This window comes from Cryptomeria japonica, chromosome 1, assembly GCF_030272615.1.
Source record: "Cryptomeria japonica chromosome 1, Sugi_1.0, whole genome shotgun sequence".
Lineage (NCBI taxonomy): Eukaryota > Viridiplantae > Streptophyta > Pinopsida > Cupressales > Cupressaceae > Cryptomeria > Cryptomeria japonica.
In genome coordinates this window covers 672,602,739-672,621,567 of record NC_081405.1, presented here as the reverse complement: position 1 = coordinate 672,621,567, position 18,829 = coordinate 672,602,739, and the positions used below count along the sequence as shown (strand labels likewise).

The 18,829-nt window shown below is 31.8% G+C and overlaps 1 protein-coding gene across 1 annotated transcript; it reads left to right on the top strand.

Annotated features, from left to right (window-relative positions):
- The first annotated feature begins 862 nt into the window (after positions 1-862).
- On the top strand, positions 863-6,069 carry LOC131026772 (large ribosomal subunit protein eL24). The gene is made up of 5 exons (XM_057956721.2): positions 863-1,037; positions 4,980-5,055; positions 5,314-5,415; positions 5,494-5,642; positions 5,782-6,069. Exons 1-5 carry the CDS (start codon positions 1,027-1,029, stop codon positions 5,930-5,932), a joined length of 489 nt encoding a protein of 162 aa, XP_057812704.1. The 5' UTR covers positions 863-1,026; the 3' UTR covers positions 5,933-6,069.
- The last annotated feature ends 12,760 nt before the right edge of the window (positions 6,070-18,829 follow it).

The following is an 18,829-nucleotide window of genomic DNA, read 5'->3' as shown; positions in this document are numbered from 1 at the left end:
TTCTCTTTAATATTCTATAATCTCTATAAAAAATGTAGTATGATCTTTACCTAAAACATGTAAACCATGACGTATACAAGAAGATAAAATATTATTTTTTTGGTTCCTATGATATTACTTATATTTTTATAGATCAAATCATTAATTGATATTTTATCTTTTAGAATATAATAAATATTTTTTGACAATATTAATCTATTTATATTGAAAAACTTATAAATCTTTTATTAATATGCATTTAATTTTCACAAAAAATTGAGACTTCTATTTGTGTTGATGAATATGTAAGAATAGAAGATATGAAGCCACATTCTTTTTCCATAGACATTATAATCTTAATTTGAAAATATTTGATGAAACATTGACTGCTCAAATCAAAATCATTAAATTAATAATAAGCACGAATATTTAAAGTCTTGTGAGTTTAACCAACAACATTATAAAAATTAGTGATTAATGATCTTTTGATAATATCTTTAGGTGGTATTACTATATTTTGCCAAAAGATGATTAGGTTTAGATGTGTATTACTATATTTTGCCAAAATATGATTAGGTTTAGATGTTCAATCTTTCATTAGACTTAAATTTGATGATCATATGATTATATTTAGATATTTTTAAGATAAAATATTATTAAAATTTTAATAAATTATATTACATAAATTTCACATACACTAAACTAAGAACCAAATATATATATATATATATATATATATATATATATATATATATATATATATATATATATATATATATATATATTATTATTTTTTTGGTTCTTAGCTTAGTCTATGTGGCAAGTTTGAATAGATAAACGTCATAAAAGAAATTGCTTGACAGGCAGGGTCGAACGTCAAATTAAGTCCGGCGCCTTCGGACTGCTATAGAAAGATACCCATGCATGTAACCTAGTTATGTACAATAAAATAAACAAAATTTAAGTCTTTGTCGAGGGCTGTGATTTTGTTCGGAGCAGAGGAGGAAGCCGATTCAGGAGCAGCGGAGGGAAATTTAATCCGGCGCCATGGTGCTCAAGTAAGTTTCTGGAAAATACCCATGTTAATAATGTAAAAGGAAAAACCTTTTTCTTCCAGAAGTCAATCACGGTGTTATACTTTTCTATATTATTAGGTGTTGTCCAGTTTGCATTTTTATGGCTACCTCAAAACACAAAACTAGGTTTTTTGCTTAGTGAAATTATTTTGTTGTTTCGTTGTCGGTAAAATGATGTTATTAGGGTTTATGGTTTTAGTTTTCTTGTTTGGAATAAGATAAGGAGTTGGAATTCTGGTTGAACTGTAATTTCATTTATTTTAGACTGGTTGTGACACATCGGTCTTTATGAAAAATGATATTTTCTGGTATTGAGGACTGTTTCGTTTATCGGCAGCTGGTAATCTCACTTTTAGTTCTAAGAAGACGCTCAAGAGCATTTTTTTCTTGATTAAATACCCATTAATCTAGGGCCTTAACCTGAAGTTTCACGTAAGAAGTGGTGGGGCTTTTAGTGGTTTTATAGCATTCTTATCTCTACATATAAAATAAAATCTGATATAATTTTAGTGCAGGTGTACAACAACTGTTGGTATTCTTTACAATGTGTGTGCTATTTTTTTGTTTGTTTGTGGAGATAGGGTTTTTCTGTGCAAAGAAAAATAATTAGGTTTCTTCAAGGTCTTGCTTTTTCTCATTTATGATTGTTTTCGATATCATATATCTCTCTCAAGAAAGACTTGTTATACAAATACGAATCATATTCAAATTGGGCTTGGTGAAACTAAGGAGATGCTCTACATGATCCCACAAAGAGTCATTTAGGATTACCACTTAATACTTGTTGTCTTCTTAATGTTGCTTTGCCTCAATATGGAGCAAGTTTGGCTAATGACCATGTTAAAAAGTGTCTCTTGAACCTTCACAAATTGTTTTTAAGAGAATCAGTTGTGTTAAAGGTGGAACGGGTTTCAACAATTTATTCAAAAATAAAAAATAAAATCTTTAAAAACAAATTTTAAAGAATAATTATTGCACACAAAAATTATGATTTCAGTAATTAAGATTACTTCTTTTTTCAATTAACTAAAGTGAAATTAAAACATATAATATTCTATTACTTCACTTACCCACAATTGCTCCAATGAAATATGATGGTTGGTGATGAATATGTGGATCTCTTCAACTTTTGCATATAACTTTTTGATCCAATCACTTTTGTTTCCATTTTTTTGTAGCATTAGATTGATTCATTTAATTATGTTGCCAATCTTTTGTAGCATAAGATCGAAATAATGGATTGTACAAGGTGTCCAAAAGATGTGTGAATCACATGTCTCAACCAACAACTTAACAACTCTACAATTCTTTGTTTTGTCCATTATGACTTTAACAACATTATGGGGTCCCACTTCCTCAATGGTTTTGATGAGGATATTAACAATAAATTGGCCATCATTCGTCTGCCTCTCATAATCCACATATTTGAAAAACATTGCTCCTTTGGGGAACATTGCTATAACATTGATCAAGGGCTGAGTTTTAGTATCTTTCCATCTATTGGAAACAACGGACACTCCTGTCTCAGCTCATGATTTTCTTAAGGGCTTCAATGAGTTTTCTACAAGATTGATCTCTTTTTCTAATAAGGTGTTACACACCTTTTCATAACATGGGCCTTTGTATCTTTTGGAGCCTCGTTAATTTTTCTTGCCATTTCTTGCTAGTATGGTGAGTGAGCAAATATTGAAAACCAACCCATTTGCATAAATACATCTTGTTATGTGCTGATGAATAATGTCTTTAGTCATTTTGACATTTTGAAATGCCATTTTCAAAGGCCCCTTTTGTCTTTTATTTGTAGTGGGTTCTTTAGGAGCAGCCAAAAATGAGAGTTTGTTTACAACATAGGGACTAGATGAGAGCATAGGAGGCTTCGTTCCTTTTGATGTGTTTTTTGCTAAACGATAATTTTCTCTATGGCCTACTAGTTCATTTGCTTGCTCTTGGTCCATAATATATGCTATAACTTTTCTAATGACATAATTACACCATTCGTTTTAGGGAAAGTTTTGATGTCTAGTCCAAGAAGTCCGCACAAATGGGTGTTCACTCAACTATATGAACTTGAATTCCTGACATCACACCTCCTACAAATTCAGATATATTCACCACCACCTAGAACCTGTTGTATCATATCAACATACTTCCAAAGAGGAGAACTTAATTCTGGTTTGAATTTAGGTCGGCTTTTGGAATTAAAATTAGTTTTCATTGTAATTTTTATGACAAGAAATTTTATAAACAAACCATTCAAGACAAATAAAAATTTAAAAACAAAAAATAGATATATAAAACCTGGCTCGATTAAAATTTAAAGTACGGTGATACATTTGTTGAAAAATGAAAGATTAGCAAAGCAGAGAATTTGTTTCATGTTTGTAAAATAAAAATGCAGGGAAAAAAACAATGTCTTTTTTCAAGAATATTCTTTAATGATCTTCTTGGCTGCTAATAACACTTGCAAATGCATAGGAATGCAATGCAAATTCTGTGTATCCTTCAATGGTCAATTTTCAGCTCCTTTTGTTTAATGAAAAGCAAGAATGAAAGTTCAGCCTTTTGGAATGGTATGTGTCTTTTGCAATAAAATAATAAAAATGAAGTAAAATGAGCTTGTTTTGGTGTTTGAAATGCTTTAGATGGCAATTTTAGGGCTAAAAATTAATTTTAGAATGACCAGGTCAAAGTCAAAGGAGGGGAAAAAAAAGTGCAAAAAAATTGTCGGATTTATCCTGGGTTTGGCTGGGTTCGCCAGGTTCATCTTAGACAAACCCACCACCTCAGCAATGACCCCCTTCTGTATCCGTAGGTGGACCAAAATGGATCCAGATCTGGCCGGTCCCCATTCAGGTCCAGTAACAGAGTCTTTTAGTAATATCTCTATGTGTTTCTGCATCAAACCGGACCTGGATCTGGTAACACAGTTTGTAAGTAATGTCTCTATGCATTTCTGCAAACTGTATAATTTGTTTAGAGCACACTTAGAATTCTGGAGTCTTAAAAACTACTATATCTGCACCCGTAACCTGGTATCTCTTCAGAGGCACATGGACAATTCTTATAAATGTTCTGGCCGGGCAGACAAGTATTGGCCAATTCACCACTTCTGAAAATAATTCTGTAAAATATGTTAAGAGGTAAAAAATTCCAAATAGTTTATGATTTGTATTACTTGTAAGTTTTTTCAAAATAGTTCTTGCCATTTACCGGTATCAAGAGTCTTGTCAATCTTCTGAGTTCACAGATCATTTGGCAAGTTTTTGCTGGGTTCTGTGTGACCTAGTAGTTCTGCTGCTGCCACAGGACATTGCAACACCCTCAAACTTATATAGCAGTCATTTTATATTTCTCATTTTTTGTGATGGTTTGGTGTGACTATACCTGTCAAGACATTATTGTGGTGCAGCCTTCAAGTTTGGCAAGAGCATAAGAGATCAATATGAGGAGCTATCATAGATAATCATAAGATATCACCAGGTCAAATCCAGCTGAATTATGTTGGAACGTATTTGCCTTTGAGGTTGTGTTTTGCTGATTAAACTATTGGTTTAATAAATTAATACATGTAAAATTTCTGTTTTTGATTGTTTGTATATATATTTTCTTTTCAGTGTGTTAATTATTCATTATAAGTATTTATGATGTCTCTTGTATTTCCTTTATGTGTATACTTCTAAGATTTCGCAAAAGCATAACCTGTAGTGTTTTATTGCATAATACGTGCACATTTGATGTTCTGGTTGGTTGGATCTATATGTTCTTGTCTAACATGTTATTTTGTATGATCAGTTTGTTTTGCACCTCTCTTTGCATATAAGTTTCCACTTTCGTGTTTATTGCTTAATCGCTATGTTCTTTATTAGCAATTATTGTCTTTATTTTCTGTTATCTGTAAACAGTCGCTATCTTTAATATCTGCAGGACAGAAATTTGCCGCTTCAGCGGTTCTAAGATTTACCCTGGCAAGGGTATCAGGTTTGTCCGTTCAGATTCACAGGTATGTTGATATTATTAACTCTTGGTTGTTAATATGTTATTTGGAAGGATTTGAATAATTCTATTAGATAATTAGATTGTATCACAAATTAAAAAAAAGGCATCTCAGTTATCACTGAAACAATCAAACTGTAAATGCATAATCTTGTTCTGTATTGAGCCAAGTCTTCATATCATGATGGCATCTGTTTGTTGAATTGTTGCCTAATCTGGTATTACATTTCAATTATCCTGATCTGTATTATATGGAAATTTACAGGTTTTCCTGTTTCTGAATTCCAAGTGTAAGAGGTACTTCCATAACCGTCTGAAGCCATCCAAATTGACATGGACTGCAATGTATCGAAAGCAGCATAAGAAGGTGATTTATTATTAATGCACTACAATCTGAATTGTGTGGTCTGATATTATTGCTCACACATGTTGTGATTATTACCAGGATATTAATGCTGAGCAAGTCAAAAAGACAAGACGCAAGACGAGCAAGCCTTATTCAAGGTCCATTGTTGGTGCTTCGTTGGAAGTTATCCAAAAGAAAAGATCTGAGAAAACAGAAGTTAGAGCTGCTGCCCGCGAGGCTGCCTTGAGGTATGGTCTCTTCTACTGACAGGTTTTGTAAGAAATTTGAGAATGTTTCTTTCTTCCCAATTGTCATTTTTGTGATCATACAATAGCCCCTTTGATTCTTTACTTTTTGCTGACAGTATTTTTTACTTCTAATTTTCAGAGAAATTAAAGAAAGAATAAAGAAGAATAAAGATGAGAAGAAAGCAAAGAAAGCAGAGACTGTCTCAAAGTCTCAGAAGACACAAACCAAGCTGCCTAAGGCTGCAATGCCTAAAGGTCCTAAGCTTGGTGGTGGAGGTGGAAAGCGATGAAGAGAAAGTTGTCATTTCTAGTTTTTTCTTGGAGTAGTAATTGTAGCCGCTGTAGTGTTGTTAGTAATTTTAAATGATTTTGAGAATTTATTTTGGAAATCTACTTCTTTGTGATTTATCAAGTTCAAATTTTGACATTCAAGTTTCAAACCAATCTATCTTTGTCTCGTGAATTTTAATTTCAAGATAAATTAACTTCTGAATTTTTTTTATTTGTCTCAGGCTTGTGCTACAATTTTTTTTCTCATCTGTTATGTTCAAAATGTGAATGAATCCTATTTGCCCACCATATTTCCAAGGCATATTTATAAGAAATGCATGCATTTTAAGTTCTGTACAATTTTTGTTCACCTTTTAAAATGACAAGAAAGAAAGATAAGGACTATATACAGAGATTCTCATGCTTTAAAAGTATATATTATGTGCATTTGGAGGATTCTGTTCACAGATTCAATCACAATCAAAACGAACTTTTTCAACAATTCTTTGTAGTTATTAATTTAATGCAAGGAACTTTTGCAAGGTTTGAAATAATCCTGAAATTCCCAGGTTTATGGTTGTAACTCTTAATTCGAACTACAATCAAGGTAGAAATTTAATGCAAGGAACTTTTGCAAGGTTTGAAATAATCCTGAAATTCCCAGGTTTATTGTTGTAACTCTTAATTCGAACTAAAATCAAGGTAGATGTTTTCTGATCTAGTGGTAGTGGAGCCAATATTTCTGAAGTCAGTTTCCCCTGAAGTGCAAGATGCGGTTGTTTGTCTGGTGAGTCTTGAATTAATTTGTGGAATGAGTCTTTGTTCTATCCACTTTAACCATTTTGTTTTAAATTATTTGAGCACGAGGTGTGTAAGTTTGATTTTTACTCTATCTATATCCAAACACCTTAATTGTTGGTTTCCGTCCCTGCTCAAGCTGTCAATGCCTTACTCACAATCCCGCTATATTTCTCCCAGGGTTTCTGTGTTCTGTTTTTAATCGATCCACAAGTTTGTACTCACAATTCATTGGCAATCACAAGAGACATCGCACATGTTCCATCATTCATCTTTAATGATGCATTGCAGCAACTCTGCGTTTCATAGAGAACTTGTCATTTCCAAGCATTCTATCAGTAGAGACACTTTAGAACCCATATATGACTATTGGCCCAAGAATCGTGAACAATTTAGTTCGGTTTTATGTGGGCTGTGGTAGATTTATCTCATTTTCCAAATACACTGGCAGCTGAAACATTTCATTTTATTGAAACAGGTATCACCACTCCAAGGTCAGCTATAAATCTCTCATTTTGAAGTTATTTCGAATATTGAAACTTATTTTGGAAAACAAGATAGTATGCCAAACGTTCTGAACCTTTCTGATTCAACGTCCCATTTGGAGGCCTTGATTGGTTACCCTTATTTATGATGTCTTGGTTTTAACAGATTTACAAGGTTTGTACAAACAAAAGATTGAGTTACAAACTCAATTATCTTGTTTTCGTGGACGTGCAAGCTGCAGGTTTTATAACTTTCTATAATTCAAAAACATCACAAATGTCAATGGGCCCTTGGTCTGCTGGGAATGTGTCCTGGGTGAATTTGGTGGAATGGATACCTCTCAGTAGCCAAGGAGGTTTCAGCCCTAGGCTCGTGCTCCTGTATTGGATAGCTAAAACGACTATCTGGATGAAAAATCTTCCGTATAAAAAAACTCACAGATGTCTTAAAACTGCTGCAAGACAATTTCATGCTTTGGCATGCACGAGTGATGTCAGATGAGATTTTGATCAGAACCCATTTGCAAGTCCTTTCGACATCATTGACAAATGATTAACTAGGCCTTCAAGGTATGTTTTTGATTTTAAATGTATGGTTTCCCAAGGAGAATTTCAGTAATGCATGAAAGTGATTGGATATTTGTCAACAGAATAGGAATTTTTTTGCCAGTATGGTCATTATTAGCAGGATTTATAACGATGACTTCAAATCTCCAGGAGCTACTCCGTCACCACTTTTTCCTACATTCTTACTAGGTTTAGGACTGTCCTTACCTGAACCCTCCCATGGGCACGGCTCTGTCTATTCTGGCTTCAAAACGGATCTTTCGTACAGCGTGTTAGTGACAGGTTAGTCAATCACAGCCGTTAATTGCAAAATTGATGGTGTAAAACGCGCGACTAATCCGTACTGTCATTTTGGAGCCAGAATAGACGCATCCCCATGGGCATAGGCTTCTATACACCATCATCTTTTAACAATGTTGAAGGTTGAGATTAGTGAAGAAACCATCGTCATGGTATGTTGGCATTTGTATCTTGTCTGCAAACCCGTTCCCACTTCCCCACGTTTGATTTGCGAATTTATCAAATAAATTATTATGTAAATAATTTAGCTAATCACTTTCAGATTAACTATTTTGTATCATGGATTAATTAATTCAGCTGATCTTATCTTGATCTCCCCTTAACATTTTCAATGTCAATTAAGTAGCCTTAACTCAAAATTCGTGTAACTAATCAAGGAAGTAAAATTCAATTGGTTAGATTAATTTATTAACTAATTAATATTTTTCTCTAATTTTAAAATTTCACTTCACACCATTTATGGTAAGAAAACGCCGTCCTTTAATTTTCACCATCCACTTTAAAATTAAGGAGCAACTCTCAACCCTTCACCCGCACACACCAATGAAAATTTTAGTGGCTAATATTCGATTTGGGAATCAAGATTTGGCTAATAAGTTCATCGTTTGAGGTGACTTGAATTGCCACATTTTTACAATTTTTTATTTGTATTATCTAAATTGCCGGAGAATTTATTTGCCAACATTTACTAATTTATTAAAGAAATTTAAATTATTTCACCAATAATATATCATAATTATTAGTTACTTTGGTGTTATATCAACAATCTCTAATTGCCACCATTGATTTAAAATATAATCTAATGACCACCATTGTATTTTATGAAGTAAATTGTACCTACAAATTGTAATGGCCTCGATGACTTTATTTTTCTATAAAAAAATATTTTTTTAAATGAAATGATTTGCAATAGTAATTAATGCATACTCTTATTATTTTCCAAGATTCACCAATATTTTCTACCAAAAAAAATGATATAAAAAAATTTATCAATAAAATTAATATTTTTCTTTAAAAAAAAGAAAGATTTGTCAATTAAAACAATTATTATTTAAAAAAAATTAAATATTCACTAAGATTTTATACAATTTTTTGAGAGGGGGTTTCTTCGTCCTAGTAGGGCAATTTCTAGCCCCACCCCATTTTCCCCTACTTAAAATTACATGCCTAAAAAGTAGGGGCTCCTATTTTTTGGGAAATTTATTCTAAATAATTTTTTAGCAGAAAAATAGTTTTTTCATGAGACCACCTTTTCCTTAAAAATAGAGCATAAATCCCCTCCATGAGACCCTGCCTTAGAGGTATGAACATGCAACATGGAGGAATCTTGATCCTCTAACTCATCTTTTAATCTCTACCCTTTGTATATATGCTCACATGTGTGAGCTTGTAAAATGCAAGAATTTTGGTGTTCCATCTCATCTCTTAATCTACATCCTTCATTGATCTCTTCCATTTATTACTACTTGTCATTTCCTTCCATCTCAAGGAAATCTTATTCATTGATGCTATCAAATTTAGAAGCATCATAGCTAAGAGCATACACATCTCAATCCTTTACTATTTGGAACATATCATAAGGATTTGATGGAGGTTTGATGTTTTTGTTTCATTGCATTTGACATTGTTATTTACATCCATTTTGCTCTAACTTGAATGTATGTTTTATTTGAGTTTGAATTTTGTTGTGTGGTGCATACATTAAACACTCCTTTTTTGTTTAATTTAGATGTTCAATTATTATAGAATGCAAAGTAGAATTACTATTACAATGGCATCTCATGTTGTAATTATTAAATGCAAAAAAATTAAAATATAATCAACATATATTAAGAAGTTAAACTATAAAATAATTCTTCAAATAAAAATGGCTCTTCAAATGAAAGAATTAATGTAAATTAAATAAATTAAATTTTAAATAATTTTAAAGTAAAATAAAATCTCTTTATATATATAAAAATAGCTCTTCACTAAATAGTATGAAAATAAACATACATAGTTGATATAGAAGCTATGCATAATAACATGATGAATTATGAAAATCTCATTTTGACAATCAACACCCTTCATGAGAGGAAATCACGAACAAAGCTAAACAACTAGAATAGCTTAAAATCAAGTTTTGAAAAAGGGTAGTAGATTTGGCCGGCCTTAAAAGGTTCTCTTTTTTTATTTTTTTGTTGTTTTGCTAACAATCTTTCATTTATCTTCTCTTCTCTTGTTTTCTTCTTTCTGATCATGGATCCTAGAGTTTGATCTAAAACACTGAGGAAATAAACATACATATTTGATATTAGAAGCTATGCATAATAACACGATGAACTATGCAAATCTCATGTCTACAAGGTTGTATGGTCTTTCTTGGAATTGGTCTAACTTTTTAGGGGATTTTTTTTAGTACTATGACAACCAATTATAATAGGAAGAAAAAATATGTTTTGGGGATGGACCAACGCTTATGAAGATGGATCTTGCAAGGGATAGGTTTATACCTACAAAAATTATCTTGCACAACACAAGTTAGTGCCTACAAAGTTGGTATAGTTGATTTTTGTGATGTAGAAAATAAGATTTAAATGGAAAGATAACTTTTCTAATTTCATATTGAAAGAGGATTCTTCTAGGGATCAAGAGGAATCTCTAGCATGGACATTGATTATAAATAGAAGAGGAAAGTATGTTTTCACACGAAGATTAATGAAATGTATTAATCAAAGCAAGAAGAATTTCATTAGTTTATCAATAGTGTTTAGAAGAGAAGACAAATCTGTGTGTAATTTAATGGAGCAAGGATAGATTGCATATGTAGCAACTCATTGTACTAAAAAATTCACATTATTGAGGTAGTAATGCATTTGCAACTACTAAAGATGTTTTTTTCCATCTTTGTAAGTTTCAAGAGCAAAGACTTCCTAGTTATTGTGTTGGATTCCTTTTTATTCTAACATGTTATTTTCCCATTTTACATCAATATCCCTCTTTCATTTGTTGGAACAAGTAGAGCAATAAATTCATATAATTGTAGCTCCCAAGTTGTACTACATTGAGTGTGTAAAGATCATGTATAGTTTTGTTGACTTTATTTTTGGGGTGTAATAAAGTTTGAAACTAAGTAATTGAAACATTCTTAAGTAGGTGGTGTTTTCATAATGTTATGTTTTTTTAAAAGGATTTAATCGTAATTCTTGAGTGAATATTCATCTATCCATATTTCATGAGTAGTGGTTCGCATAAACCCATCTTTCATGAGCATTAATGTTCCAGTTAGCACTCATCGTATCTAGGTGATGATAGGGATGAAGCATTAAGACTTCCTAGGAAGTCACTTATCCTAGTGTTGCTTTGGCTTAAGAATGCTTAACCATGTAGTTTCTCTCAACATAAAGTGCATTGTGCTTGCTACTCCATTTGCAAAAAAATCAACAATCGTGTCTTATAAACCATACATTATAGATCACCTCAACTCATTCATTTCAAGTATGTAGTATTTTCATAGAGTGAAATTATGTGACATTTATTTTAGGATTCAACTACATAAATTTTTAGTCAATCTTTAGTGATTCTATTTTGAGATAAGCGGTTTATTGCAAAAAATTCAACAATCGTGTCTTATAAACCATACATTATAGATCACCTCAGCTCATTCATTTCAAGTATGTAATATTTTCATAGAGTGAAATTATGTGACATTTATTTTAGGATTCAACTACATAATTTTTTAGTCAATCTTTAGTGATTCTATTTTGAGATAAGTGGTTTATAAGAACCCATTTTCCATGAGCATGAATTGTCCACCCAACACATTGCATCTAGGTGATGCTCATAGAGGTTTCAAGTATCAAGGCTCCTTGGGAAGTCACCCATCCCAATACAACAACTCAAACAAGCTTAACCATGAAATTCCTCCCAAGACCAACTCCACTTAGTTTGCCACCCCATTTATAAAACCTTTAGTAAGTGTTGTGTCTTGTTGAATCATTTATTATAGAGCTCCTTGACGCGTTCATTTTCAAGTGGATGGTTCTTTTGCAATATATCAAATAATGTGATTTTTTTTTTCTCAAGATCCAATTTTTATTTTTTTTAGCTAAAATTGATCAATGTATATTTTATGAGTTGTATTTCACAAGAATCCATCTCTCATGAGTATGAATGGTTTACTTAGCTTTAATTTTCTCTAAGTGATGTTCATATCAGTGAAATATTAAGATGTCTTAGGAGATAACCCATCCTAGTTTTTGAAAAATAAAATAAATTGTAATATTAAAAAATAATACAATAATAGTTTTAAATACCCACTACCCCTAAATTTAAATAGTAAAACAATATAAATAATTGTGATGTATAGTCATTTAAATAAATATAATTTGTATTTATTCATTACACAAATTTATCATTATCATAATTTACAATCATAATAATTTTTGAATTGTAATGTATCAAATGCAATTTAACTTATAATCTTATTTGAAAATAAATAAAATGTAATATTAAAAATCAAATAAAATATTTCTAAATACTCACCACCAGGCTTGGAATTTGACGGTCACCCTTACCTGTCATATCAATTTTTTATGACGGTTTGGTAATTCCAATGCCTTTCATTTGACGTTTTAAAAAAAATATTGATTGTCAAAAACAAATCTTTTTTGTGTCATCCTTCTCACAATAACTACATTTTATTTTTAAATTAATATTTGAGATCTCCCCAAATTCATCAATAATGAGAAAAATGAAGTACAATTAGAAAATTACATTTTATTGATGAATAAAAAGAATAACAACATAATACATATTTATAATAGAAAATAGAAACAACTTTAAAAATTCATATTAAAATAGTTTTAAAATTAGAAACAACTATGTTTTAGTATTTCAGTTATAACAAGTTTCTAAATCGATACTTGAGACAATCTTCTTAAAAATATTTAAAAAATAAATTGACTAAGTTTCTAAATTCATTTAAGAAAATAGAAATTATTTTGAAAATTCATATTAAAATATTATAAAATTAGAAACAAATATATCTTACTTTTTTAAAATAAATTTATATTTTTATAATAAACATTCTTAAATAATATATATCAATATTTTAAATTATATATATATATATATATATATATATATATATATATATATATATATATATATATATATATATATATATATATAACCTATTATAATATTTTATGGTTTATTAATAATTTGAAGTGTCAAATTCCAGGCTTGCTCACCACCCTTCAATATTGTCATTTAAATTAACATATAAGTAATAAATAAAATTAAAGATAAAACAAAATAAACTATGATAGATAGACATTTACATTTACATTTTACTAAATGTTATATATATATATATATATATATATATATATATATATATATATATATATATATATATATATATATATATATATATATATATATATATATATATATATATATATATATGATTGTTGTTTAGTTTTGGGTTAGTGTAAGGATGAAAATTGCGTATATTGAATTTTTTTGTTGGGAAATAAATAGGTTCAATACTAAATATTGTGAATATCAATCCTTATCCAATAAACTAATCAAAGGATGAGATACAAGGCTTAAATAACTACACCATAAAAATCTGAAACTCATATGCAAATCTGAAAATTAAGTCGGTTTGATTATGAAAATCAAGATTAGATCCTTCTTCTTAATGATGCCAAAAAATAACCTGTTTACTACGCTTATTAAACCTATCTTATGTGAACTTATAACAACAATAAATAATGATAAACATCAACATAAGGAATTTTCACCAAATTAAGGACATCAATCTCAAGCTTCATTCAGTTAGTAGCAAACATGAAAGAAGTAGTGAGGGGTTGCGGAGTGAGGATGAAAGGAAGTCTATTGTTGATTCCCTCCAAAAGATTGTGAAAAATGTAAAAGTTTTGAAAAATGATTATGAGGGGAGAATTCAATATCTGGAGAACAAGTTTAAAAATATAAATGATAATCTCCTCCCTTGTTACTTTTAGCCACATAATGGTCAAGAATTCAACTAATAATTTTAATACCCTAGTTGGAAAATTGGAAAAATCTCAACAAAAAGGGGTTGTGGGGTTGTGGTGGATGTTGAAGCATTGAACAAGATGAAGGGGCAAGAGGAGGATAAAGGCCCAAGCAAGTGCACTAGAGAAAATTTGAAAAGATATGCAGAACAATCCTCTCAAGACATCCGGGACCTGAAGAAAATCACCCTCACTATGGCTCAATTAGAACCCAAGGCTGCAAAGGCTCTCAAGAACTTAAAATAAGCTTTTCTGGTTTTTTTGTTGTTATATGTTTTTTTGGCCTGATTTTTTGATGATGGTTTGTTGTTGGTTTGTTGGTTTTTATCTTTATGGCACCTTAATGTAAAAAGGGTTTAAGATCCCTTCAAAACCTATTTGACCCTTAATAAAAAACATCAACATAAGATACCAACAATAAGACGTAAATCATCAACATGAGATCATCACATAACATGGGATTTATGTGGAGAAGAAAAAACTCCACCAAGAAGAGAGGACACGTTTGCATTATCAACAATAAATGTCCTTACACTACAATCACTTCCATTCTCCTCTTTGCCTCCATCATAGAAACACATATGCACACATAAACAACCTCCTTATGCCTCCCACTGGTCCTTTGTTTTACAAATAAATCTACATTCAACTGTTTCTCACATTATTCTACATCCAAAGGGTTGAATTTATAAAATGACAAGAGCTCCAAAACCACCAATAAATATGTACGAAGAAGCTTCTTCATTCCTCATGACCACAACCCATGGAATGCCTCCATGGAACTTGAGAAGATACTAGTTTTGGCTGCAATACTTTCCCTCCAAATTAGGCACCCATTCTTGCAAGATAAGCATTACATTAAATGTAATAAATGATGGAACACCTAGAGACACTTGTTGCCTTTTCCATACTCCCACTTGGAGAAGAAAAAAGGTCACTCCTTTTCCACTTAAGTCATTAAATATGTTATTCTAGATGTCCATAAGTGGGGAAAACAATATTAAATATTTATGTTCACAACTCACTTTTAGTGCTGCTAGTGAAATCCATCATCCCTTATGAATGTTTTGCAAATAATGGTGAGAATTAAGTATTATAATTATTTTTACAATACATCCTAAGTGCCTTAAGACATTTTCCAAGGATATTGGAAACACATCACAGGATTTACAAGGTGGATGACACCTTAATCCAACATTTTTCATACTTAGTTTTGCACTTGCTTTGATGTCTACTCCCCTAGCATGTTTTAGGATGCATAAAGCCCTTAACATTGACTATCTCTTCCTCTGGATTATGAATTTTTCATGTCACATTCTTATTCTTCTTCTTAGCTTGGTACTACTTGTCAAATTTTCTCTATAACCCTAGCTTGATACACTAGCATCTTGTGAGCTTTCAAATTTGTTTGGTTGTCTTTCTTGCCCAATTGTTAATTGTTGTTTGTCATAATGCTTTTATGCTCAAATTAGATCCTTCAACTTCCCAAGAAACCTTTTGGAACCCAAATTTTTTATTTGCTTCCTCTTTAACAAGTTCTTATATGTTATCCTTGTTGATTGCACATTGTTGGAGCTTATTCAAGGGTTGATATTGTTGCTCCACTATTGACCTCTTCAAAATGCTCTTTCCTTCCTCATTATTTGGTTAGTAATATTGTTTAAACAAGTTCTGTTATTGTTTTCATAGTTTTACAATTGCATTATACTATTGAAAAATCACTTGGTGAATGTCACCTCCTCTCTTATCAGTCAAATAAACACATTTGGTGTTATTTCCTATAGACTAGGGATCTAGCACTTATACTTTTTATTTTAGCATTGTTGTTCTTAGTCCTACATGCACATCGATTAAGTGCACACATTTCTCAATCTATTTTCATATTTTCACTATCTATGGAAGACACGAGAAAAAATAGGAGCTTGACCATTCTTAGTGAGCTCCTAGGTAGTTACCAATATTTTCCTTGTCCCTAGCTACTTGTTTGTTGTAGTCTCCTTCACCATTTTTATGCCTAACTTTAAATCAAATAGATTAATATTGGTTTTAAGTATTTTTGTGTATGCTAGTCTATGATTTGTCTACTATCCTTTTTGTTCTTGCCTCTTAGCATGTAGGAAAAGCAAGTTTTGGTGATATTTTTGTTTCACATTTTTTTAAGATGAAAACATGCTAAAGGGATGACAACACATGCAAAAGATGACAACATGATACATTAGCCTCTTGGACAATGAGCTCCTGAGTTTAGCATCAAGTTCCCCATTTCTTTATTTTTTTCCACTTCTAAACTATATTTGTAAGATAAAAGCCAACTCATAGATTTATCTTGGAGAAATATTGTTTGATAAGTAGCAACAACAAACACTATTTAAAAAACTAGTCATATTCTAGTATAAAAACATAAAAGCACATTTAACGACTACAATTTGGTGAAGCTACAATGTTGGAATTCCTTGTTCAAAATTTCAATGACTTTGACATGTTGGATAAGACATTAGTGGATCTCATTCTCGTTCCTCTTCAACATAAAACTTCTTAAACAACTTCTTCCAATTCTACATATTCTAATATTTTTCTTCTATATGTTCTTCTTGATTAGAAGGTAAATAGGTTTAAATGGGCTCCTAAAACCTTGTTATAGCAAAATGTTAACAATAAAATAATTGGCCGACAATAAAATAGCTAACAACCACGAAGTTAAATATCAAGGTTTAAAAGGGCCTCGAACCTTAAACGAGGGAACTGCTATGACTACCAAAGAATCTATTATACAACACAAATAGAAACAAGCTATTGTTAGAAAATAAACAATCCAACCTATAGTAGACCTAACCCCTTCCTTGCAATCAACACAACCTTAACTTGGGAATGGGATTTTGAAATAGATTTAGGAAGATCTCTCTTCCTTCTTTGAACATGTAATGTCCCCTTTTCTAGGTGACATGAGATGAGCAGGGGTTGACCTACCATTCGAGTTCCCGTAGGTCAATGACATGGTTAGGGGACTCATTCTAAGGGTCACGGAGCTTTGCAGGGGCTCTGTGAGCCATTTTGGACCTTCAGACGACAATTCCTATTTCTTAGGGAGAACTGACAGTTGATTGAATGACCACTTGGGGGACCAAGGAGTAGAGCAGGATCCTTTTGAGCAGTTATAGGTGTTTGGAGAGAGGTTCCTACTTTTTAGGGAAATTCCCTACTTTTTAGGAGGTTGTGGCAGTTTCCATATTTGAGGTTCCATGAGACCATACCATGGTTTTAGTTTCAAGAAGATTGGGTGTGTTTCCTAGTTTCTAGGAGTATCCCTAGATTTTAGGGATGGGACTGCTAGTTGGCCCATCTTGTCTAGCATCAGTCACAGGCAGGTGACGACGTCAGATTCATGTTTGGTTGGTTATTTTGGGCTATTATTGGATCTATGGAAATATTTTAATATATTTAAATATTTCCTAAGTTAGCGATTAAATAAATTAAAATAAGGCTATGTATATAGTCATTTCGGAGTAATAAGGGGTGTTTGGCTTCATCTGGTTTGATATGCCTATGAGTTATAGCTTATTGGAAAGGTCTTGAACTTTTATACATGATTCTCACCTCCCAGAGTCTTTTTGGATGCTTGAAGCTATTTATTCGCAATAAAGTGATATTTTTCTATATTTTGACGCCATAATTGGGAAAGTGTCACTTTAATTATAAAGCACAAGCTTTATTATCCTTTAGGGTTCGACTTGCAAAGGGAAAGGAGTTATAAGGAGATGAAAACCTAATTGATAGCATCTTTGATCATTTTGAAACTTGTGAATTTGGGAATTCCTCTGGAAGAGTGATTTTGGTCTGGGACACAAACCCTAGGTCTGAGCTTGCTGGGACATAGCCCTCAGCAGGAGTTGATAATGGATTTATCCAGGATTTCACAAAGATTGTCAGAGGTAGAAGACACATCTTCTTGGCCTAAAGATTCGGCGTGCATATATCGGGGGTTTCAACTGGGCGGCTGGTCTATTTCAGCTGGCACATGATTTGCAGTAGCTTCCACGCCTCCTTTGCAACCACGCCTTGTTCGTATGTTGGCTTGAAGGGTTGTATTCAGCTTATTTGGTCTTCCTTGTTCGTCGCCAGTAATATTCCTCCATCTGGCATCAATCCAGATTGAGAACAACTCCAAATAAATGTATGGATTCTTGCTGAATACAAAACTAGGTTATTTGCCTGGTATGATTTGCAGTATTTTCAGATTGCTTAAGTGTTCTTACATATGAACATTGTTTACTATTTTATTTCACAGTTGTTGCTATTTATCAATTACTTTACTTATAACATCAAAACCAAAAAAGAAACAATCCCTTTCTGCAACTTCTGTCTATTCTATAAGATCACTAGAAAATTACAAAAATATAGTATGTTTAATTAAGAATTTACATCAACAACAACAAAAGGATCCATTTGGGATCTTTCAGTGGTATCAGAGCATAATCCTGCCAGCCCATGGGGTGGTAATTACATTCACTTGGTGTGATTGGATTTAGTTTTCAGTTGGACATAAAAAGAATCATCATGACAAGGTTATGTAAAAATAAACAAGTAGGAAGGGAATTTGATCAAACACCTTCAAAGAGTTCAAGACACACTAGAGGCACAACTACATCTAAAAGTACAAGGAGGCCCCCTGTTAAAATTTTCAATGATACAGTCATAAGCAACTATCATGGGTATTGCTCCC